Genomic DNA, 26,128 nt, shown 5'->3' with positions numbered 1-26,128 from the left:
GCATAAAGAATAGGAGGTAGGAGGCATTGGAAGAGACCTCCTATCACACTTGTTAACAGAAGCAGAGTTGAATCCAGAGTTCAGCAGCCATTGAGCACCTAAGCGTTCTTCTCTGATCCTTTTACCTCCAATTCACCCTATTTCCCCCTGATCTTTTGTTTGTCCACCTCATTTCTAGGGAATTCAGTCTATGAGTTTGAAAAGCCATGAAAACTGCAGAAGCCGTCATATCTGCTGTGAGTACATCTGCAGGGTCGTACTATTGGCATTTTTAAAAGCCAGGTTAAGACAACTAACTTTCAATTCAACCCTCCCTATGTGAATGTTCTGTATGTTAAGATACCTGAAAAACTGCACTGATACAGTAGCACTTATTTTAACATGTATAACGAATAAACTGCACATGCTGTTTTACAGACAATATATATTTGTAAACTTGCTCATGCAAAATTAGTGTGAACAACAGGGATATTTGTTTTCTAATCCCCACACCTTAAAAAATGACATTTATGTCTGCTTCTTTTTGAACTTTGCCAAAACCCCCTCTTTAATATAACAAATCTTACACAGGATTTATCTGCCAGCCAAAACAATTTATGAAGCTGAAACAAAAAGAATAAAAAGTTATACAAAAACATGGTGCATCTGGATGCTCGATTCCCACCTCCCCCACACCTCTTTGTTGTCGTCTACAAATAGAAAGAGTAAACAAAAGGAAGAAGAAAAAAAAAAGAAATCATGGTCACAAAATTTTAACATTTTTAATCCTAAATGTTACAGGGAAAATGGATGCTGGAACCTACTTCCATACACCATGCGTCAACTTTTTAATTCCCAAATGTGGCCAAATCCACTAGAACAAGAGTGGTTAACAAACTCTGGATTATGGAAATACATTTCTGGAATAGATGCTAGAAAAGCAACAATGGGAAAAGCCAACTGTCTCCATAAAGGTAAATAAAGTGGAACAATGTGTAGATTAGATACTTTTTTCTGTTTCTTACTCATAACCTGTCAATTCAGTGCATCTTATGGTTCAACATAATGGTCCCCATTTTGGGCAAACATTTAACTAGTGTCCATAGATTCCAAGTTAGTGGATGATGAATCTTTTTGGATACTTTCAAAGATGGTTGCCAGCTCAGTGTTAGAGCTTATCTGTGACTGGAATTCACTCATTAATGGACTCTTCTCTGCTTCTGGAATGGTTAGAAGTGCTGCTACTGCCCTCATCGCAGATCGTTTCAGTTCATCTTGCTTTTCAAACTCCTGTTTCACTGAATTTGCCTTTACCTAGGGAAAAACATGAAAATGTTTGGAAACATAGCTCAGCTCTCCCTCTACACTCAACCCACACATATCATATAAAGCCCTATTTCCTTTCACTAGACAAAACACGGTACAGTAAACAGAAAAATGCTGCGATTTACCATGTCAATAACAAAATAAAAACGCTGGCAGCTAACCCTTTAGCTAGTAGAGTCAGTAAATAACATTGAAATGGCACTATCACAAATACTTTCAGACTTCTGAGAACAAAAATTAAACAAAAAATCTGCTTTTTAAAAAAAAAATTGATTAGCCTTCCCTCTTGATTTCAGTGATAAATTATTATTAGAAACAGTAAAAATTACCGACAGTATATATAAAAGATTACAGTAATGGGGAAAAGAAAGATAAATCAGGCATTAAATCAGTATCAGAGCCCATAGCTGGATCAAGATGAGTGGGAGAAGGAGACCAACTGTGCCAAAATCCAAAAATCTCATTATATAAATGATGAGGGAAAAACAAAGCAAACAACACGATAAAACAAACCAAAAACCAGCACCACTTTATGCTACCTCCATCCTTCATCACGCTAATGCTTGTCTGCAACAACATAATCATCAGCAGTCAGAAAAACCCTCAGTATTCTAATTTCACTGTTTATAATAGACACAAGTTGCTGAAGTAGCAGCTAGATTTCTGAGAAACAAAAGAAATGGCAAAGAAGCAGCATTTTTAATAATGAACTGATCATTTTACTCTTCAATTTGTAGTTTAAGAAGAAGTAACGCATCTGCTGACTGCAATTTACAAACTGTAACTCAGGAAATGCTGCAGCAGTAGATGTGGATTACAAGAATCATTCTTCATATACAAATTCATTTGTAATTCTGTAAAGCAATACAAGATAATTAACAAACAGAAGTTCCTATTTAAAAGAATACCTTAGTTGTACATGTAGCGCGCAAAGGTTCAACAAGCCTATCCAATCTCTGCAGCACTGCGCTTGGACAAAGGGTAGACAGTCTCACCAGCATTAAAAAGGTTAGCATCTGGTTGGAGAGAAAACCAAAAATCAGTCATGCACAGCACAGAGTTATTTCCTAGAGCACTTGCAACCGTTAACAGCAACACTTAAATATTTCATTATTTAAAATATCATTAAAGCACATGAAGTATCATTGCTACCATCTCAGTCTACTCACTATTCAGAACATTTACTGCTTGCTTACATAGGAAAATGACAGCTAACCTTAATGTCATAGTGATCCTTCAAGCCATCTTCAACATGGTTTAGGAATTCAAATATATCTAGTCTATCCAAACAGCTATCCAGAAGAGTATACATGCACTCAAAGGCAGCTTTCCTAATGTCCAACCCATCATCAACTGTGTGCTTAAATGGTCCCATTTCCACCTGTCAGCAAACAAAAAAACAAAGTTAAAAAGTAATATATTTAGGCAAACAGAGTCTACTTACATTAACCTGGTCACATTTTTCTCAGTTAACGTACCTCTCTGATTAATTCCTTTCTGACTTTTGTTTCATTGTAAAGATGAGGAAGCACAGTATCTAAGAGGTCCCTTATTAATGACGGTTTGTTGTGTGCAGCTGAGTTAAATGTCACTAGGGCTACCCTCCTGACATTGAGATCCGGGTCCTCCAATGTTTTCAAAAAATCACCTGCAATTGAATAGAGAAATACATCAACAAATTCCTAACGGACCAGAAGATAAGCCTACTCAGCATGTATTAATGTAACAAGGCCTGTCTCCATACGTTTTCACATTAGCTCCTTTGTAGCTTTGTAGCACTGCTTTGATAAAACAAAGGCCTGCAGGAACAAGTATTTTCACCCCCCTCCTGCCCCCACAGTATTTAGCAACTTCCAAGACTGCTGAATGTTTAAAGAGGGGAAAAACAGGGTATATAAAAAAGCGGCTTCTACACCCACATAAAAAAAGGTAACAAGACTAACAAGTAGAGAATCTTGAAGTAGTAGATCCCAATAGCTCATTTACTGTATTCAATACCCAGTAAGTATTTCCAGAAATCGAAAGGGTAAAGCACCTTCAGTGGGAGGAAGACAGCAGGAGGAGAAGCCCCCACGCATAATCATTCAACTCATTAATGTATTAATTAAAAAAATATTAAAGATTAGCAATGAAAATAAGGTAAGAACTGACACTGCCTCACCCATAAACAACCAACTTGCTCCCCACAAAACTGTTTCTAAAGATGAATCTTTTTACCTCTTATTAGATTTAGTGGCATATGCTCCTTTCTAAAGATTTTAGGGTCATCAATCCACTACAAAGCTAAGAGTCACCACAGCATATTAAAGAAATCTACAACAATGTCATACAAATGAGAAAAGCTCAGAAAGCCACAGAATTGCAAAGCTCTATCATACTGAAAGCCCTGATTACCTTACCCACAAACAATAGCTTCCAATAACTTTCAGATCAGAAAGCATTACAGAATTGCAAGGGCCTAGATTTACAATCCACCATCTGACAATACTCAGAATTAACACGTGTATAAATATTTTAAGACCAAGTATTTCCAAGACCACCTTTCTGGGTAAAGAAGGAACCTTATTAATTCAACCTGACATAATTTACAAAGATCCTGGAAGAAGAAATCATCTCTTAGGTACCATCTTTATTGTCCTTGCCCCTTGCATGCTTTGTCCATTGCAGATGCATTATATGCAACTTTTATCACATATCTTGTACCACTCTGAATTCAAATGAGCTAGAGTTAACAAAAATAATTGGCTCCTAAGGAAAGCACTTCAAACACTTTCAACAGTTAACATAAGCAGTTATTTCTAGTTCCACCTACAAAATAATCTTCCTCCAAAGACACACAGAATACGTTTTAAATGCAATTCCATTGCTTGAAAACTTAGAATTTGTCACTAGAAGTAAAGAACTTACCTATGCAGTTCTTCAAGAGCGGGTCTATGGGTTGTGGATGATCAGAAATAGTGAACTTCACAGCAGTCACCACAGAACTTCGAGCATACGAGGATCCTAATGTGAAATAAAATTGTGAGTACGTAACAGTTAAAACAGCACAACTACAGAATTTAAACCACACTTAAACCCATTCTTTCCAAGCTTCTAATATTCTTACACAAGCTGAAGAGCAAATGCTACTTATTATTAGTAACACAACATTGTCTCCGTAGATGTACTGGTGTTACATTTTAAACGCTGAAACACAGTATTTGAAATAAATCTTTTCTGCACCAGAAAACTGAAGTAATAAGGCTACTTGCACACTCTTCTAATTTCTCTCATGCAAGCCTTTAAACAATTCTCCTCTTTAAAGCAGAAGGACATGAAGAAAACACACTGATGCAGTTCTTAATACGACTATAACTCATTATCAGTTTCATCATTCCCAACCTTACAAACTTCAGAATTCTTATTGGAGAATTAGGAATATATTAAATGTTAATGCTCTGCAACAAATCTATCAAGCAGTACTGTCCTTTGCTGCCCACGCTCTTCCCTTGAAGTTTATAGTTTTGTTAAATGTAACATTATTAAATTAAATATCATACTCTGAAAGCAGAACATAAAAGTAATTCATGCTCTGCACCACTTAACTTTCTCTTGCCCAAATGGAACTAAACTTCATATTGTTCTTGGCAGAGGGTTTTGGGGGGCAAGCACACTTCAGGAATATTACAGAACTTAAGGAAATTACTAAAAAAACCCACAACAATATATTAAGATAATGCAAGGTCATTTTCTACAATTTAAGCATACAACTCACCTGATGCCAAGTATCCCTTGAGTCGTGGAAGCAGAGTCTCTGGGTCTATTAAAGTAAGCTTGCCCAAGCATTCAGCAACAACATTCCTTGTACCCTCTTCTGCACATTCGCAGTGTTTCAGGAGTAAGGCCCAGATGTTCTCAACATATGGTTTGAGACCAATCACTGATGCAGAGCTAATTATTTCTTTCAAGGAATGAAGAAGAAGGTATTGCCTCTTAGGCTGGCTGGTTATTTCTTGTAAGACAAAAGGCAGATACTCAGGAAGATTGCCAACACTAATGCTGCCTAATGCGTAAGATGCTGCTGATTTGACTTCTTCACTAGGAGAAGAGAATGCTTCTAATATTACAGACTTCAGCTCAATTTGTCCACTTAGGTCAATGTGATGCCCAACTTCCCCAAGTGAAAGCAAAGCCAAAAGCCGAATGGAATCCGTGGACCTTGAGTTCTTGACATCTTGAATGAACTGACCTACTACAGCTGGTCCCTCCTTAGGGCACGCTCGAGTAAGGGCAGCCACACATTTGGCAATGGAATAATAAGACTGCTTGTGAGTAAGTGCTGTGCTCTGAGAGTACACTGGACCCGTTAACATGCGCAGTAAATCCATATAGCCTAAATTATTTGTACCAGTCACAACCAAAGCTTGGAAAAATTCTAGCATGGCACTAAGTGCTCCGCCCTGAAGTAGAGGCGATCTCACCAGCCCAATAAGTTCATTGAGAATGGACCCGCTAATCTTTGACAAGGAGGAAGGATATACTTTAGCAAGTGTTGTCAGAAAACTGATGGCCATCTGTGATACGTGCATATCACTTTCACTAATAAGAGGTGGAAGCTCATCCAGGACAGCATCAATCATGGCAGCTGTCAAACTGTCACTGTAATTCTTAATTAAAATATCTAGAGCTGAAAGAGTGCCCAGTTTCAAAGCCCGTTGGTTCTTTCTCAAAAAAGAAGCAAGAATAGGAACTCCTTCCCCCAGGATTGGTCTCAAATCTATCTTCAAAGGAGAACCAGCAATCAGTGTCATGGCCTTCACTGTCGTTAACCGAGTGATTTCATTCTTCAGTCTCTCTAGGAAGATCTGAAGTGTACTAGGCAGGTCTGTGCCCAAGCTGTCACCAAGGCTACAAATGATTTGACCCATGCAAGATATTGCCCTTTCTTTCACCTCCTGATCAATGTCAGCAGCCTTTAATCTCTTGATTGTACAAGTAAAGAGATCTTTGATGTAAGGAGTAGCATCAAAGGAAGAAGGCTGGTCTAAAGGACGAATGACTTTCACTAGTTGTTGAGTAACCAAAAGTGCCTCTGAGGTAATCTTGTAAAATGGATCTCCAACACAAGCTACAACTGGAGGCACCAGGGCTTGAACATGAGGATGAAAGACTTGGGGAGAATGATTGCAGAGGATCACATACAAACAGGACAAAGCATCTATCTTCAGATTAGAAGAACTTGATTTGTCATTCAGTGAAAAGATTATTCCTGGAAGAAAGATGAAAAATGTATTTTTAGGTTAGGATATTTATATTCTGTTAGAACACTTCAAATTTCCAAAGTAAGGCCGTTATACTGTATCAGGTTGAGTGTAGGAAAACACCAAATGCTTCCCAAGTCCCTTTCATGCCATTTTATTCAAACAATTACTTTTCAAACTTTTTCTACACAGAGGATTTGGGCCATTTGAAGGTTTGTGATGCCACTTTTAATTATAAAAGGAATCTGTACCTTTACATTTTCCAAGATTACTTTTCCTTTTTTACTTCAAAATTCAGTATTTAAGGCATTAAAAGCTAAAATACATGCCATATTTTTTGAGATAATCAACTAAAGGCAAATGAACTTTTTATTAAAATAAAGAAGAAAAAATCTCAATCTAACAGCCAACCCTTGTTTTCAAGATTAATGGAAATGTAACTAAGCTATTTACATGAATTTATAAATACAGTAGCTGATTGCATTGCCAATTTCAAATATAAACAGAATACAGTCAAGATTTTCATACTGAAGTTTCATATCCAAGTTCTAAGTAAATCTTTAGTTTAATTGTATGTTTCTCATACCTGGTACAAGTACGGGAACATGCTGTGTTAGGGCTCCAGGTAATACATTTACTAGCTCGGTCAGCATATTAAAGCAACACTGACGGGTCTTCACACTTTTCTCCTTCATTTGTTTGTGCAAGGCTTTGACTATGTTGGGAACCTGTAACCATCACACATCTGTTAATCGATTCAATAGCTGACATTTCTTTTATCTGCCATCACCTGGGGAGAAGGCTAAAACAGACCTTTCTCTATTTCTGATTTCTCAACTGAATCAGTCGTATAAATAGCAAGAAATGAAGATTCAAAAGAATCACAAAGTAAAAAAAATAGTACTATAACTTCAAAAGGTGAGATGAAACAAAAGAAAACTACATTTGCATTAATAAAATTATGCAAAGAAACAATTGAAAAGTCAGTCAAATAATTCACTTTAAGAAAAGGAAAATGCCATTTGTCAGCACTATCCTTTTTATTTTGCAAATAAAACAAGTTATAGCAAATCAAGTTGTATCATGATCAATAGAGGTTTTGCCTCTATTGGAACATACAAAACAACTATTTTGCTTTGGCAATATGGGTAAAAGATACGGGACATATAACTTTTAGAGGTAAACAACTGAAGTCTTTAGCACAAAACACATCTGCCCAAGCCAGTCATTTTAATTTCCATGACTGGAGATTAACTGCTGCACTTTTCTGGGCTGGTTCTATGACTTGGGATCCCAGAACACAGTACTACAGTACTGTAACCTGTAATCTACATATGACAAAAGCATATCATGGCATATTTCAAGAGCTATCAATATGAATAGGACATAATATCAACGTGTTTTTACAAAGTTAAACAAAAAGATCTTGATGAATAACCTGACTCTGAAGCATTGTCAAAGGTGTCTCTCCTTGTTCCATTGCATCAGGATCACAAAGCCAACTTTGCACCGGTCGAGTTTGTTTTAAAAGAGAAAGATAAGCATGAAAAACATCTGCTTTAACATTTTCTTCACGTTCTTTGAATCTGGCTATTAAAGCAGGAGATACAGTTTTGTAGAATTCTGGAAGCATTTCGTGTCGTGTGCTAACAACAGCATCCAGACATTTAGCAGCTGCACGCCTTACTTTCCAGCTCATGTCATCATCATCACTATATTCATCATCGCTCCCTTGAAAAAATAAAATGATGCAGATGTTCAAATCTAGACAGTCAAAGCATCAAAGTTTTATCCTAAAGAAAAATATTGAGTATTTAGCAATTTTTAACCTATTTATGTGTTAAATAATAACGTTTTACAGGGCAAGTAGTGAGAAATCTTTCCCACGTCAAATATGTATTTTCAATTCATAAACAGACATATTTTTCACTTCAGATCTATCATACTACATGCTGTTAGCTTTTATCATCTTTTATTATTTTTAAATATTTATCTTGTACTTTATTTTCACCCATGGAATTATTTATCTTCAGCAGTAACATTTAGTACTTTTATTCTGAGAAATGAGTTCATAAGTCATGTTTATAAACCAATACAGAAACTGAGTTTGGAAGTATACAAGTCATTCAACTACTGGTACTTAGCAGCACTGCCACCATTTCAATTTTCTCACACCACTACAGGTTCTCAAAACCTTTCTCTCTCCCAAACCAAAATGCAAATATACCTTGATCATCATCATCACCACCATCAGCATCCATAGCATTTTCATCTTCATCTTCATCATCATAATTGTAATTTGGATCATAGGTGAGATATTTAAGACAAATATTTATAATAGTAGATACATGAGGATAAACTTCTTTAGGACATCTGCACAGTACAAAAACAAAGTCTGATTACCTATGAGAATTAAAATATTTCTGCCTAAAAGACTTAATGCTACATAAAATACTCTGAAGACATCATAGCTAAGCCAAGTACCATCGAATGCATCCATCTGAATCTGTAATTCAGAAAGGACAATGCCAATATGCAACCCAATCTACTTGACTGGAATACTGCAGAAGAGCAAGACATGCCTTTGGATATAATTTATTTTCCTCATCACTACAAGACAACAAGAATTATTAGAATACTTCCTCATTTCTGTATTTATTAGCAGCACTGGCACAGCAGAGTTTATGACATCCAAACATAATCCCACTGCTTAACAGTTAAGGTATAACATTACATTACAGAAACAATTTCAGTTCAAATCTTGCAAAACTATTTTATACCAAGGAGACTACTAGATCTTAAGATAACTCAAAATAAATGCCTGAGAATTACTTACCTCCTAACAAAGGATTCAAATGCTTGAATGCAATACTCCCGTAGTTCATCATCGTCTACATTACAAAACTTTACAACCAAAGGAATTATTTTCTCAAGATATTCACCTGACAAGAGAATATTAGCAAAGTAATTACTCTCATCTAAAGAACCTTCCCCGTAACAGATAATTTATATATTTTTCTTACCTATTCTATGACCTGCTTGCCTACTGATAGCAGCAATACACTGTATATAGGTCCTAGTTGTTGACATGGAATCATTTTTAGACAGCTCTGTCAACAGATGTTCAATGAGGTCAACAAAAACCATATTGCCACAACTCATAACCAGGTGACCAAGAGCAATGATGGTTCTTTTCCTCACAGCAAGTCTGGGGCTAGTCAGCTGGGGGAGCAGACAGGTCAGAATTGAAGGATGGAAGTTAACAAGCAGTCCTCCTTGCCTTAAAACAGACAAAACACAAACTCAAACCAATTGAATCTAGATAACTTTGTTCATATATTCTACCAGAATTTCTTAAAATATTCCCAAAACACCACAGAGATTCCAATTAAGTTTTTAAAGTTTTGGAACTTTAAAAAACAAGAAACAAGTTTAAAATACACCTTCAAAGCAATAAACATTGAAAAGTAACTTAAAACTACAGTTATCAGAAAATGAAACAAATTATCAGTCTTCCCAATTAACTTATCTTTAATACATCCCATTATCTGGTTTGAACTAAGGTTTCATTTACACTTAACATCTTGCCATGTTACTTCATTTAAAGTAAATTTTATTTAATATTTTGAAAATTAGGAAGTTAAAGGAGTATTTACTGGCATTCATCAGCATTTTGGAAGAAGGATGTTTACCTGCTCAGCATATCAGCCATGATATCTAGTGCCTCCAATTGAACAGACACATCTTCCTGCTTGGCTATAGCACTAGTGAGACGCCCTGTGATCTTTTTGCAAACATTAGCTGCTAATGCAGAACCTGAAAATACAATAAGACCTCAGCATTTCCATAATAAGAAAATACAGTTATTAACACAAGAGGTCATGCCTGTAACTATGGGAAGCAACTAGCATTTAACATGAATCAGCTTTCCCACCCAATAAAACAAGTTTGAACAGCAAGTTTCTTTGCTCATGTAAAGTATTATGCTCTGCATTAGAGCTGAAATACTACCTATATACCCAAAAACATTCTGAGTAGGAGGGTTCAGTTTTATAAGTTGTACGTAACAAAAAAGATACTGCTTTTGGCAGGTCAAGTAATGGAAAGCAAAGGCCAAAATAAGCTTAGAGCAATAAATGGAAGGACTACAAACAAAAATAAAGTAACTAAAAGAAGCACAGAAGTAGATGGAGACTCTTGACAAAAAACCAAAACAAGGTACAACCACTTTACACAAGGAGCTATTTAAGTCTACTTGAGAGGCTGCTAAAACAAACATTATACGTGCTTTAAAATTCAAGTTAAAACGTCTTTGCTACACCTGCACAGTTTTCCCCAACATACACGGAAGGGTTTTTTGTTGTTTTCTTTAAAGTCACATTTTTGGAATGTAGATGTGAAATTAATGCCATTCTAATCTACATTTTAAATATTTATTTTTAAGTTTATGCATCTTATTACTACCTGATTAACACGTGATTATTTATTTGTGGACTTTCAGTAAAGGATGTCAAAATCAGAGCATGCCTGTATTGTTTGTTTCTATTTAAGCAACTTCAGTCTCTAAAAGCTGCATTTCCAAAGCCCTCTTCATCAGCTTTCTCTTCTCATTCATACCCTACATACAATATCTGAAATCAACTTGAGTAAAAAGGTAATAATACTAACTGAAGAGCTGTTCAACATTAGCATCTCTTCTGGAGTGGACCGTCTTCATTTAAAACTACAATTCAGCATTTCAGTAACTTAACAGCAGCTTGATAGAAACATTAGGTACATTCCAAAACACTTATCTAAATTGAGGTAAGAAACTGAATTGTTAAAGAAAAATATGCAATTTTTAATTTAATTTATGAGTGTTCTATCAACCAAAAAGCAAGAAGAGGTTTTGTTATGAGTACAGCCCAGAAATGTTCCACTAGATTATTATTAAAATAGAAGATTTTATGCTCAATTTGTTACTCCAGCGTTCCTGTAACACAAGATTTTTCTCCTGAAATGTCACATCAGTGTTGGAAACTTAAGTTTTTTAAACCAGCAGAATTCCAAAGTACCGCCACAGAACTAAAAGAACGCCTTGAATACAAAACACCTTACCACTGGAAGCTGGGGGGAGTTCTCCAATCACAGTTTTAAGGCCAATGCTTGAAATGTCACGTAACTGTTCTTTATCTGAAAGCATGTTTGTACAGAGTGTATCTACAATGGTCTCCACTTGATACTCCTTCACTTTGCTCACCAAAGGGCCGAGGCTGTATAAAGAGAAGAAAGGTAATACATTTGCAATGATAAATAAAAACATCCAAATCCTTCATTTTTATTTCTGTATCTTATATGAAGTCACAAAGTTAAGATTGGTTTTAGTAGCAACACAAAGCAAATGTTTTACACCTGACAGCCCTTAGCTGGTCAGGCTGATAACCTACCTCCTTAGATCTAGTGACAAAATACAGATTTAGTGCATCTGTTTGTTTGGTTTTTTTTAGTCTAGTGACGGAAACAGTTTTGTATGAGTGCTGTGCTTCACCATTCCAAAACCTGAGCCCCTCTTACTTCATCACACTTAATACCAAGGCTTACAAAATTACCTAGCCAAAGACATCAGTCTATGTACTACAAAGTTCAGACAAGTAAGCAAACCTCTTTACTACCACAACTTCATTCCTTATTCTACAAAACACTTGGGTTCTTTTTGACATGTTCATTCTATGCCATAAAATGCCTTAATAGAATACAGCAGTGAAATATAAAACAGAAACATGGCAAGTCTTCATTCAGAGACCCTTATAAACACCGCACTTGGGGGAAAGAGTGAAAATGTCACCGTAAGGTTAATGTTCAGCCATCTCAAATATTTCAAGGATGATGACAATTTTGTTTCCTTTATCGTACGCTTCCCTTTGTTCAAAACACTGAAGCTGCAGATAGCTGCAGTGAAATCTACTTCATTGCTAAGAAATACAGTACCCTTCATCATCTTCCTAACCCTACTGCCAACTTTCAGTGCCTCTCTCTTGTAAACACCCTGGTCCAGAAAGGAAGTTATGCAAAAAATCAGTGCCTTATTCTGTCTCTGTTTCATTCTAACACTAGCAAGCAAGTCTTCCACTTCCTTCTTGAGGCTCTAGGAAAGACACAAGAGCAGGACTGTGGTTTTATTGAGCTGTGTAGAAAAGTACACACACCTTCTCTTTCCTTTTCCCTCCACATTTGCTTACTCAGTTCTAACTTTTCATTTAATTATTTATTTTACAACACCAGCCTTCAGACAAACTGCCTCAGAAAAGGGAAAGTCCAGAAATTCTGGAATGTTAGCACTGTAAGTGACACGTTCAAAAAAACGACGCGTTCATCACTAACACAGCAGGCAACAGTAACTGCTCTGAAAGACATACCTCCCTCATTTTACACGCTTCTGCATTTTGATCTTGCCAGCTATTTTCTCTGCGTTGACATCTGTAACATTATTACCCTATCAAATCATGCTTACTGGTGTAATGTCAACACAAGAATCATAGAACAGAAACATGGAATGGCCTGGGTTGAACAGGACCACAATGATCATCCAGTTTCAAACCCCTGCTATGTGCAGGGTCACCAACCACCAGACCAGGCTGCCCAGAGCCACATCCAGCCTGGCCCTGAATGCCTGCAGGGATGGGGCATCCACAGCCTCCTTGGGCAACCTGTGCCAGTGCATCACCACCCTCTGAGTAAAAAAACTTCCTCCTAATATCTAACCTGAGCCTTCTCTGTCTGTTTAAAACCATACCCCTTGTCCTATCACTATCCACCCTTGTAAACAGATGCACCCCCTCCTGTTTATACTCCAAATCTCAAGAGGTGAGATGGAACATGAAGCTACCATTACTGAGTTTGTAGAGGCTTTGGTTTGGCACTGAACCTACAAGAAGCAATGGCAGCCAAACAAGCCCGCAAGTCACACAGCAGCACAAGCAAAGAAATCCTACAGTCTGATTTGCAACAGCATCCCAATGCTTTTCGGCCTGTGATTAAACCAAAGACATACAAGAAAACTGAACTAATTATCAAAATAATACTAAGTGTAAGGAAATAAAAGTTAAGTCTTCAAATCTGTTTGCCGCTATTGCTAAGTACATGAGGTCTTTGAGACTGCAGTGATTTAGGGCCATAACATCACTGAAATATTTAAGTTTGGAGAAGTTTTACGTGTAATTTTGCCATCTACTTGTGAAACAGATTAACATATCTAACACCAGAACAACATCTAACCACAAGTATTTGTCTAGTTTAATTCCTCATTAACTGTAAAATGAGTATCTTGTGGAAAGGTGGACTGTCTTGACAAGTTTATTAAAATAAATACTAATACGTATAATAATAACATTTATATTTAGAAAGTTGTAGCGGATCAATTTGCAATTCAACATACAATGTTTGGAAACAAATAGCAATGATCACACTTCTAAAACAGTTCAGTCACAAGTCACTTTGATAAACAAGGGTAGATCTTTTGCAAAATGCTTTGAAAGGTTAAATTGGAAAAAAATAAAACAAGCTCAAGACACTGGGAAAGAGGTGGGATAACATCTAACTTCATAAAATGAATCGTACAATGCAATATGGGAATTATTAGATGATGGTGCAGAGCTAAACCCTGATTAACAAACAGCAGTATAGAGTTCTAGTGAAATGAAGATATGCGGTATATTCTAACCTAACTGCACCACAGTACTGAAAAGAAGCTGTCTGGATGCAAAGTATTTCCCTTCAGCAATTACAGGAGGGGAAAAAATGCTTTGGTTTTATTTCCTAAGTTTCTGAATTAAAAGAGCAAGTTTCACATAAAGAAAAAAAAGAAAGGAAAAAGAAAGCAGCGGCACTAAGTCAGCTGCACAAAACCAGAAAAGAAATAAAATCAACAAGCAAGCAGAAATTCTGTCCAAGCAAGCAAGATAGTAATCTCTTGATAAAGGCTATTATGCTGAAAGCAGATAGTCAAAAACCTAAATCAAGTTCTGCTGCTCAGGCAGACGCTTACTTTAAGCTTAGTACTTGTATCAACTAATTCCTACATTATTCTGTTACAAAAACACACAAATATGTTAAGACAGAAGAATCACCCTTGAGTCTTCAAAATCTGAAGGAAAAAGTTACTTTCTTCACAGGTATTGAGAGACAAGCACACAGTGCGCAAGCTGACAAGCAAAGCAGTATTTCTTGTTTTACTGGAAACAACTCTGGAGTTCAAATCCAGCTCCCCAGGAACACAGCTGGAGCCTGAGTTCACTACTAGCTAATAAAACTGTCAGTGGTAGGGGAACCTGTGGGTCACCCGTCACCATTCAGAAGGAAAGGCTTGAGGCAATGGCATTCACCATACAGGCACTAAATAAAGTGAATTTAGGAGCTCAAGACTGTATTTGCTAAGAATAAGATAACCCCAAACTTTCATTGCCTCTTTGGTGCTGCAGGGGGGAGGGTGGGGAGTAGCTTAATTCTTAATGCTGTCAACAAGGAACTGCTCCCTGCTATTAATTTTATTTGCTGACCTATAAGCACATTTCAAGTTCCCTACACCCTTCACACTTCTCTCCACCATACAGCTCAAACCACAGGGCAACTTAGACCCCACAGTTCCAACCTATTTATTTTCTCCACTCCCAAGATAGTGCTTCAACAGCTCAAGCTAAGCTGCTACCTGCAGTTGGAGGGAGCTAGACTAGAATTCAGACTCAGAAGACTGCAAGCCAATGATTCCAGCTGGACTCAAAGGACTAAGATCTACAGTTTCCACTCTGGGACAGCGAGCAGACATGGCTCTCTGAGTGTGAAGAAAAAAGCAAAACTCTTTCTACCCCCAACCTGTTGTATGTGCCTCAATGCTGCCTCCTTTCTTCCCCATTTAAAAAAAAAATAAAAAAATAAAAAAATCACAGAAACAAGAGTTAACTGTCATAAAAAATGCTCAACAGAAGCCAAAGGCAGCAAGCAAGTGAAGACAGAGATATCTATTACATAGAGCAAACATGAGCACCTAAGCTGTAAGTATAACTTACTATGTAACAGTAATGACAGGGTAACATTTTGTCACTAGTGGTCAGTGATAGACAAGCCTGTGAGCCTCTCTTTCAGTGGCTCACAATGCCTCACCCCTGTAACTACCACAGAGTATTTGTGCTTGAGGCCCAGCTCCAACGCTAAAAGGCCTGGAACACACAATTCCCATTTCCAGAGATAATCACACCAGCTTCTCATGACAGCAAGGAAGCTGCGGGTGCACAAGTGGCCGAGACAGAATCAGGAGGACCAAAATGCTGCCCCATACCATATGGCATCATGCTGAACAGCAAAAGAGAGTTGGCTGGGACAGGGGGCAGCCACAGCTCAAGGATTATCTAAGCATCCGTTAGTGGGTAGTGAGCAATTGCTTTGTCTTGTATATTCATTTATTATTATCATTATTGCTATATTCTCCTCCTTTTCCATCCAATTAATTTGTCTTCATCTCAACCCACAAGCTTCACCTTTTTCCAGTTCTCTCCTCCAACCCATGGCAGTGGGAACAAGTGAATGGCTGCGTGGTGCTGAGCTGTTGCCAGGTTAAGCCATGACATCCTAAACTTCTGCAGCTAGGACTGTCCATTATACGTCAATGATTCTGACAGACCACCTCCACCAAAAACAGTTGCTCCATAAGTGAAAATACCTACAACTATTATAAGGATGCTTCCTAACTACTGAACAACTAGTAAATTCTTTTAAGTATGTTTATTCTGTAAATGGAAGCTAAAAGAAACTTAGTCAGAGTAAAAGCTGGTCAGTTAGATCCTGATAGCCTTACAGGATGGAATGACAGGGTAGGCAGGTAAGCCCATGCTGACTCCAGCAAGGCTTTCAACACTGTTGCCTTGTAGAAAGCGTGGGTCAGATGAGTGAGCAGTATGGTAGACTTGAGAAGAGCCTGAATGGAAAAGCTCAGAGGGTTGTGATCAGTGGCAGACCTGCTGGAGACCTTTATTTAGCAGGGTCCCCCAGGGGTCGGTACTGGGTCTGATTTTGTTCAATTTATTCAGCAACATCATGGACAAAGAGGAAGAGTGCACCCTCACTAAGTTCGCTGATACAAAACTGAGTGGAGTGGCTGATAACCTACAAGGCTGAGCAGCCATTCAGAGAGATCTCCACAGTCAAGAGAGCTGGGTGTGGAGGAGCCTCATGAAATTCAACCAAGGCGCGTGCAGGGTGCATCAACTAGGTAGGCAGAAGTTCATGCACCATGATAGGATAGGGGCTGACCTGCTGGCATGCAGGTCTGCAGACAGGGACCTAGGACAGCAAACTAGCCATGAGGCAGCAGTGTGCCTTTACAGCTAAGAAGGCCAATGATACCCCAGGATGCATTAGGAATAGTGTTGTCAGCAAGTCAAGGGAGGTTATCCTCCCTCTTCACTACATTTTGGCAAGGCTATATCTGGAATAAAGTGTCCAGCTCAGGGTTCCCTAGTACAAAACACAAGGAAGCTCCCAGAGTGAGGCCAGTAGAGGGCTATGAGAGTTATTTGGGGGCTGGAACAGCTCTCTTATGAAGAAAGGATAAGAAAGCCAAAAGATGATCAGGCCAAACATCAATGGATGTAAGTATCTTATGACAGTGGTGCCCACTGCTAAGATGGGAGCCAATGGGTACAAAGAAGGAGGGTCTATCTGACCACCAGAAAACATTTCCACAGGTAATAGAACAGGCAGTCCAGAGACGCTGTGGGGTCTCCTCCTTGAAGATCATTGAAAACTGCCTGCTTGCTCTGGGTGACCCTGCTCAAGCAGAGGCTGAATCAGATGACTTCAAGAGGGCCCTGCCATGGTTCTGTGCATGAAAAACACTTATTTGCCAATGTTTAAAGACAATGAACCACTTACGTGATGTTAGTCATTCACCCAAATGTTTGGAATTAGTTACTAGAAAGTGTTAAATTAGACTTCACTTGAGTTAGTATCTTCATTCCTGCTTATGGAGCTTGTTAGTCACTGAAGCAGACATCCCAACTAGGGAAGACATTTTAAACAATACCACCTTAAGCTTTTTTTTGGCTTTTCAAATCAGGAGATATTACTTACAGACCCAATTATTAGCCCCAGGTTGCCAACTGGGCTTATCAGAAAAAGAAAATAAACTCCACCTTTCTTTTATAAAATCAGTTCTGAATATAAAGCATTTGTACTTATGTACTTCAGATATTTGGAAGCAGTTTCCTTTGCCAAGTTCATTTGTTTGTATTTAAGTGCTTTTTACCTTTTCCTTTTCTCTAGATAATTCTATTTACTAGTAATGCATGTAAATAGCAGCAACTGTGACAGTGTCACCTTTAAGTTGAATACATTTGAAAATACAGACGTTCACAGAGTATCCTCTTTATTAGAAACATGGATATCATCTCATAACCAACTATAGCCTGAAATCAGCAGGTTTTAGTCGTCAAATAAACACATTTACATACAAGGAAGAGAAAAAAAAAATCACAAAAATATATATTTGATTAATATTACCAGCATAGCATGATGTACAACAGTATATTACGGCACATCCAAAACACTTAAAAAGCTGCTGAACGAGATCAGCCACACAACATATGTGCATCATCCTGTTCACATTAATGACTCACTCACAGCTTCAAGCAGGGTTTCCTATACTGAACCACTGCCCAGAGAAGTCACATTGATAAATGCAGCCAAACTCCAGGAAGGCAATAGGAAGACTCACTGAAAATAATTATTTCAATGCCATGTTTTTATTTGTGTTTTGAGATATAGATATCTATGTAGACAAATGATTATTTATTTCAAGTTTCACAAACTGTTTTAGTATGAAACGATACAAATTTGTCAGAACTGGTTTCAACAGCAGAGCATCACAACTGCTCAGAATGGGAAACATCCTTAAACTGAAGAACTGAACATATGAACTCATCAGTGGCAATTATGGCCATCAGAACATTACTAACAGCAAAGCACAAACAGTCCATCTTCTGCTTAGGCACACCGTTCTGCTTGTCTAATTCAGATGCATGCAACCTTGGAGAGAACTACAGGCAGTAATAACTACCATCACCGAATGGTACACAGGATACCACTCTGGACTACACAAATAGCCTCCCACTCTCTGAAATAACAGGAGTTTGAATAGGAGTACAACTTCTATTGGGTCAAGGCTTGGAATTGGTTGACTTTTACTGCAAGAGTTCTAAACGCAGTTGATTAACTTTCCTTTTTATTCAGAGAACAGCTCATCTGTCTTGCAAGGTAGCTATCCAAGCATCCATAAACTCAAGCTGTGAACAAAAATCAAACATTTTATCCTATTGCAAAGTAGTACAATATAACTGAAAGGGTCATGAACTAAAACAGCATGAGCTGTTAGAAACAAGTTAGCGTTTTAACAAACAGTGCACTTCCTATCTAAATGTAAACGAGATTAGTGGATAAGGTAAAACTTATTTGTTACTACACCTGCCTAAGAACAAATACAGCTTTAAGGCTGTCCTCAGTAATTTTAAATCTGCTCTCTTCAGTGACCTCAGTAAACAAACCTTGAAAGAACGATTCTCCTTCAAGAGATTCTTTCCTGTTTAAGGAGTAATCGATACCATTATCATGCAGAGTTTCCACGGACCCAGCTGGAAGAAGAAACTCCTCTAACAAACTGCAGATCTTTCTTCCTCAAGAACAGGGCTGTCTACAGCACAGATTCCATCCATGTACCTTTAAGACACTCCTCTAAGAGGGAATCTATACCTGAATGGGTCATCGAGCATCAGCCTGATTAAAGTTCCTGCTGAGAGTCTCTAAAGAGCACCAGAGCATTTAATTTAATAAGGTAATCTAAACAATTTATGCTTTCCTCAGCTGAAAGGGATAGAAAATACCTAACAAGTAAAGAACAGAAACACAGCATACAAAGTTGGGAAAAATATGATGGTCAAATTGAACTTCAACAAACCACGTTTCCATCAAGTACTACAGCAGATGAAAGACACTGCATCACCTTCAATTGTCTTAGGAAAACTATAGTTTAACTGCACCTCTACCTCTCCCATCCTTTACCCCCACTACACTACTGTGCTACCAATGCTTATCTAACTGTAGGAGGAAAGAGCTAAGCCAGAAGAAATTTAACTCCCCAAACCAGTCTACAACAAAATCAGATATGCAATAGTGCAAGAAAAGGAATGGGGGTGAGAACAGCAAAGCAACAGCAAAACCTGCTTAAATTGGCTTAAAACTGTTGTGGAACAGTACCATGAGTCTATGTTACCTTAAGAAAAGAAGGCCATTTTACAGTGTCATTCCCTTGTCCCTCAAGCATATCTGCAAGGGACCGGGACAAGACCAAACAGAACTTTCCATGTTCAAGAATATATACGTTCTAGATGAAGGCTCATAATTTTCCTCAAAGCTTTTATCACATTTCCTTATCCCCTCACAAGAAGTTAAATGCTGTTCTTTAAAATGATCTTTCATTTTGATTAAATTCAAGTATTTTCTCAGTGTGCCAAAGTGAACTCTAAAAAAAACAAAAACAAATGGAAGATGCCTAATAAGAGAAATATAGGGCACATCTACATTCACAATCATCTATTCTTTCCAGTTTCTTTCCTTTGCAGCCTTTTGTTAATGCTTTAATAACCACCATTTTGGACTCCAGTTTCAAAATTCTAGCTTTGTCATTAAGACTGTTACATATACGCTACATGCATTAATCTGAACTTCAGGTAACTTCAAGAGTGCATTCTAAGTGAATATTGCATGGATGCTGCAACAAGTTTTATCACAAAATGTTACTGCAGTAAAAGACAATTCTAAGCCTTAATCTAGCTCCTTAATTACTTAATACCTTTCATGTATGCCTCTCTCCTGAGTACAGACATTCTGTTTCAAAGCCACAGAACATAGAATTACCCAGGTTGGAAAAGACCTTGAAGATCATCAGGTCCAACCGCAGCCTAACCATAGTACCCTAACTCTAAAAACCTTCTGCTAAATCATATCCCTGAGCACCATATCCAAAGGGCTCTTAAACACATCCAGGGATGGCGATTCAACCACCTCCCTGGGGAGCCTATTCCAGTGCTTAACTACCCTTTCTGTAAAGAAGTGCTTCCTAATATCCAACCTGAACTTGCCCAGGCGCAACTTGAGGCCATTTCCCCTCATCCAGTCACTTGTCACCAGTTAACATAAGCTGTGCTACAAGGGATTCTGACATTTAATTTCAAATGCAAGAGCAACATATTATTTTGTGTTAGTTTCTCTCTGAAAGGCTTTAGTTATCATCACTTAAAATATTTCAGGTGATGCAAATACTTCTACGTATAGAAGCAGATGGACAAACGGTCTTTAATCTTCTGGTCTGTTAGTTTGATGGCATCAACTGTAAAGAAAGCTGAAACAAACTGAGTTCGTCACAACGTGAAACTCCTCTTCAAATCAGTCCCAAGCTCCTCCACAGTGAATTTACTCCACTGCCTCATGAAATGTAAACAGAGATGCCCTCCTGAGAGGGCACAAAAAGCCAGAAGGATTGGGTGTTGAAGGCTATAACAAAGGCAGCAACTTTTCAAAGAGGTACAGTAGCCAGAAAAGCCACACCACAGGTAAAGTTAATTTAGTGGAGGAAGAAAGGGTACCAAAGCAGTAGAAGCCTCTGAAAAGCAAGTAACTGCACCACAATCCTGTAAAATATTTGCAGTTCCTGTAAAGCCTGTAAAACCACATGATCATTTGAATGTTAGTGAAGAGGTAAATTCCATGTTTGATAACCAAGGCTCTGCATTTACCTTATGCTTTTATTTCTGCTTGAAAACACTCCAGTACAATTCCATCATCTACTTTCTCACTGTCAAATATCATTGCAGCAACTCCCAATCAACTACCATCTTATAAAACCTATTTACTATTCATCACTAGAGAAAAAGCACGTTAATCATATACCATCAGCAGTGACTGTACACATTTATCACCTTAAATCCAAAACGTTACATTGCGGTGTCAACAAAAGAAGCTAAAACTAAAGTCAAATAACCTAAAAGGACTCCTCTATCAACAGACAATTCTTTAGGCCATAGGAAAAGAATACATACCATTTGACAGCTAAGTTTTGCACCTCACCATTTTTATCTTCCAGTAATTTCAAAATCATCTTCACCACCTTTCTTTCACTGTCATCATCCAGCTTGATAGAATCTTTCTGTAGTTCTGTCATCAAGTCATTAGTGGCCATAAACCTGAGAAAAGATAGGCAGATAATTATTGCTGAAAGAACACGGGTTACTCACACAGCTCTACAATTCAAGATTTTCAGTTTCCACCATCTCTTATCAAATAAACCACACAGTGTTGGATTCGTGTTACCTACTTTGTGACACAAGCAGCATTTCTTCTACTTACGCAATAGGAAGAAAATACCATTTTAAAACACCATTTAACTTTGAGTTAGATCATCACTTTTCCTTGATGAGGACAGCTACACATTTTACCTTCTCTGTTTACACAGTGCTTCAGGTCATCTCCACAACAAAACTGACACTTCCCCCCATTTGAAGCAGTTCTTCCATTTGCTACACCAACTTTGTAAGCTACACCGGGCTGGTAAGAAAATCTCATCTCTTCTCTGAGGTTATTTAAAAAGAACTTTGAAGCAAGAAGAACAATATATTCTTCCAAATATTCTCCCACAGAAAGAAGCCAGACATTATGGTGTAGGGAACCTGCTTTGGCAAGGGGGTTGGACTCAATGATCTCTAGAGGTCCCTTCCAACCCCTACAATTCTGTGATTCTGTGATTAATGGAGAAATAGAAGTGAAACTATGTTTTACACATTTGTCATCATCTACCCAGACCGGTTTGTTTATGATCCAGACAATGGCCAAAGACATTTATCCAATGTGCAACACTGAAGTCTCAGATTAATTCTTGAGAGATCAATCGAACAGAAAAAGCTTTCATACCAGCTAATTTGGTATTAAATTCCGCTGTCACAATGACCAACAGAAGAACATACCGAGAATTGACTTTCCAAAAATACTGCTTTTATGCCTCTAGTTTCTTTTCTTTCTGAAGTCTGTTTTCCAATCTGTTCCTCTTTCGTACACGTTCTTTCTTCTCAAACAAAGTAATAGAGACACTTTACTCAATTACAGTTCCCAGGGGAACTACCAATCCCAACCCCAGACAAACACCCAGAGAAAAAACGGTTTGCAATTATCCAGTTAAGGCTGACATTTGGGCTTGAGATACATTAGACTCAAGCACACATCACTGCAGTTCAGGTCATACTTGGAAGGTTATCTCTGCAGCCTGACCTGCTCGATACTTGTTTTATTGAAAATGAAAGCCAAGACTTCATAATCTTAACGTGCAGCACAAACACCAGATGCCTCACTTCATATAACAGACCCCAACTTCTTGTCTTTGAACACAGCCATTCCAGGCTAATAGTCTTAAGATGTTTCTCACTAAGATAAGAAGGCCTCACTCATTTTCCATTCACTGCAAGAATCCCACTGAAGCCAGCCTACAATCTGACAGGAACCAGATGCTTGCATGATGGATGTGAAAGGCACTAGCCTTTAAAGACAGAAAGGAAAAAGGCTGCTTGAGAAGTAAATGTAATGGACAAATAGGGTGAGAATAAGGCCATCTGCAAAGTCAAGAACTAGAACTTTTTAAATATTATCTCCACCTTACTACTCTATTTACATCTATTTACCATTTAAGAAACCGGATGAGGTTTAACAAAAGCCAAGTGTAGAGTCTTGTACCTGGGTAGAAATAATTGCATGCACCAGTACAGGCTGGGGGAAGACCTGCTGGAGAGGAACTCTGCTGAGAGGGACCTGGGCGTCCTGGTGGACGACAGATTAATCATGAGCCAGCAGTGTGCCCTTGTAGCCAAAAAAGCCAATGGCATACTGGGGTGTATTAAGAAGAGCGTGTCCAGCAGGTCAAAGGAGGTGATCCTCCCCCTCTACTCTGCCCTGGTGAGGCCTCATCTGGAATACTGTGTCCAGTTCTGGGCTCCCCAGTACAAAAAAGACAGGGAACTCTTGGAAAGAGTCCAGCAGAGGGCCACTAAGATGGTGAAGGGCCTGGAGCATCTCCCCTATGAGGAGAGACTTAGGGAACTGGGTCTGTTTAGCCTTGAAAAAAGAAGGCTGAGAGGGGACTTGATCCAGGTTTATAAATACCTGAGGTGTGGGAGCCATAGTGGTGAGGCTGGTCTCTTTTCAGTAGTGCGTGAGGATAGGACTAGGGGTAATGGGATGAAAGTACAGCATAGGAAGTTCCGCACGAATGTGCGGAAGAACTTCTTTACAGTGAGGGTGACGGAGCACTGGAACAGGCTGCCCAGGGAGGTGGTGGAGTCTCCTTCTCTGGAGATATTCAAGACCTGCCTGGACACCTACCTGTGTGACATGGTGTAGGGAGCCTGCTTTGGCAGGGGGGTTGGACTCGATGATCTCTAGAGGTCCCTTCCAACCCCTACAATTCTGTGATTCTGTGATCTTAAACCTTCATAGCCTCCTATCACGTCCTTGGTCAATAGCCCCCATTTCCCAGCCTTGTTAACTCTCTCCATTACTTGTGACCATTTCCTAGACACAGCAGTGCTCACACATTGTGAGTTCATCAGCATTTCTGCACTGAACTACAACAAGAATCCTCCTGGCAGACAATAATATAATAAAAATACCTAAGCCCCACAGTGCTATGAGCAAGAATAGCAACTTTACATTGAAGTAGCTGCTATTTAGAAACACGATTTTGAGTAGTTTAGATGCGGTCTCTGGTCACAACTGTTTCCTCTTTGAACACATCAAAGCTCCCATAGGGCAAAGCAACCCTGTAGCTCCTCAGCCCCTCAGTCTGTGAGCACAATGCTCCTCCCACAGCCTCAAAGTAAATTGTCACCTTCTGCTGCTGCCCATTTAGAACTTCAGTTTCTGGACAACAAATACCACAAACGATTGCATCAGAAAAGTCAGTTGATCCAATAACTGGAGGATTGAAATTTACAGCGAAATAGCTATTAAAGCACCATTTGCCATCAGCTCAATGACATCAACAGCTCTACCACCTCTCTTGAAACACACATGGTCTAAGAATAAAAACACCTACAAATACTTGGTGCTCAGAACTACTATGTGCATTATGCAAATACACGTCACAGTTTTCATAAAGACTTGGTATCACGCTAATGTAGCCACTTTGTGAAGCTCTACCATCATTCATTTCTATGGTTCATAATTCAGATTCTAATGTAGGTCATTTCTTTTTAATATTTCAGAATTCCACACTTGTTCAAAGAACCTGGAATGAGGAATCTATTAAACTTAATCCCCCCAAAAGTCAGAACTTGTCCTGTAGTTGCGATGCACTGCTTGGAAAGAACTGCTTGCTACAGTTCTTGGCTATTTAATCATCACCTGTTTTCTGTTAGATTTTAATATGCTAACAAGAAATTGGTTTAGATGTCAGGAAGCTCTTGAACTCCAATCTAAGCTGCAGCAACCCAGGATTGTTTCATCCCTTATCCCTATCAGTATAGATGCACTCTTTTGAATGGCCAAAAGCTTCAAATGTGAATTTCTGGCGACTCACCTCAACGCAGATGAAGCAACTTAATTATCTTTAAGCTAATGCTTTGTTAGAACTATGCAAATAGCCATACGTGTATTTAACTTACTGCTAAATGATCCCCAGAGGTCTCTTCAAGATTGCAATATTACAATATTTCATTTTCTGATTTTTTTTTCTTTCATTTTTTTTCTCCCCAGTTCTTACGAAGCAACCAAGCAATTCACTAAGAAGCACCGCTCTCGTGCCAGAACCTAAGCTCAGAAACACATCTGCCAGCCCCCATAGAACTACATCGGCTTCTATCTCTGAATGCACACACTCAGAGGCAGCACCAAGGGAGCGCAGCGCCCTTCTGCCCACAGCTGTGGCCCCCGGGGTACGGTGAGCTCCGGGCCTAGTCGGGCTGATAAGCGGGGCACAGGCCCGGCTCACCAGGCCCAAACAGGCCGCCCGGCCCCAAGCACGTCGCGGGCCCGGCCCCTCTCCCGGCCCAGGAGGCATCGAGGCGGGCACAGGCCAAGCTCGGGCCCCGCCATCAGCGAGGCCTGAAGGCGGCGCGGGCCCCACCTGAAGTCCTTGTCGCTGGACGTCATCTTCTCCAGCAGGTTGGAGATGTGGTACGAGGCGCTCGCCATGTTGACGCCGGCGGCCTGAGGGAGGAGGAGAAGGAGACAAGGAGGAGAGGGCGGCGTCCTGCCGGCCTGGCCGGCTCCACTTCGCCCGCTGCTGGGGACGGCGCTCGGCGGGAGCCGCGGCCTGCGCGGGGCTGAGGGGGGGGGGGAGGCGGGCGGGCTCCGCCGCCGATTGGCTCCGAGCGAGGGCGGGTGGCGCCGCGGCGTACGTGGCGCTGAGCGTGCGCGGGAAGTGCGGGCCGCCAGGCCCACGAGGACTACGAGTCCCAGCGTGCACCGCGCCCGCTGCCTCAGCCTGCGCTATCGGCGGTGCGTGCCGGGATTTGTAGTTT

At 39.3% G+C, this 26,128-nt stretch overlaps 1 protein-coding gene across 1 annotated transcript; it reads right to left on the bottom strand.

Annotated features, from left to right (window-relative positions):
• Positions 1 to 407: 407 nt before the first annotated feature.
• Positions 408 to 25,917, bottom strand: CAND1 (cullin associated and neddylation dissociated 1). Its single transcript, XM_015856375.3, has 15 exons — positions 25,732 to 25,917; positions 21,665 to 21,808; positions 11,643 to 11,797; positions 10,238 to 10,361; positions 9,569 to 9,825; positions 9,382 to 9,487; positions 8,773 to 8,918; positions 7,984 to 8,276; positions 7,132 to 7,273; positions 5,060 to 6,553; positions 4,213 to 4,308; positions 2,784 to 2,953; positions 2,522 to 2,686; positions 2,214 to 2,321; positions 408 to 1,293 (listed from the first exon to the last, which is right to left on the bottom strand). The coding sequence occupies exons 1-15, from the start codon at positions 25,797 to 25,799 to the stop codon at positions 1,069 to 1,071; spliced, it is 3,693 nt and encodes a 1,230-aa protein (XP_015711861.1). The 5' UTR covers positions 25,800 to 25,917; the 3' UTR covers positions 408 to 1,068.
• Positions 25,918 to 26,128: the final 211 nt, after the last annotated feature.

Source organism: Coturnix japonica, chromosome 1, assembly GCF_054131305.1.
Source record: "Coturnix japonica strain WE chromosome 1, WE-NBRP24, whole genome shotgun sequence".
Classification (NCBI taxonomy): Eukaryota; Metazoa; Chordata; class Aves; order Galliformes; family Phasianidae; genus Coturnix; species Coturnix japonica.
The sequence above is the reverse complement of the archived record's forward strand: the minus strand, read 5'-3'. Positions and strand labels throughout refer to the sequence as shown.

What these genes read in the sequence shown, in the direction of transcription:
- CAND1 (XM_015856375.3), bottom strand. Translation starts at nt 25,799, where the DNA reads ATGGCGAGCGCCTCGTACCACATCTCCAACCTGCTGGAGAAGATGACG. An exon ending in ATGGCTGATATGCTGAGCAG is followed by an intron (nt 9,826 to 10,237) that starts GTAAACATCCTT and finishes GTCTGTTTTAAG; the next exon opens with GCAAGGAGGACTGCTTGTTA. An exon ending in TTTGAATCCTTTGTTAGGAG is followed by an intron (nt 8,919 to 9,381) that starts GTAAGTAATTCT and finishes TGTACTGTGCAG; the next exon opens with ATGTCCTAAAGAAGTTTATC.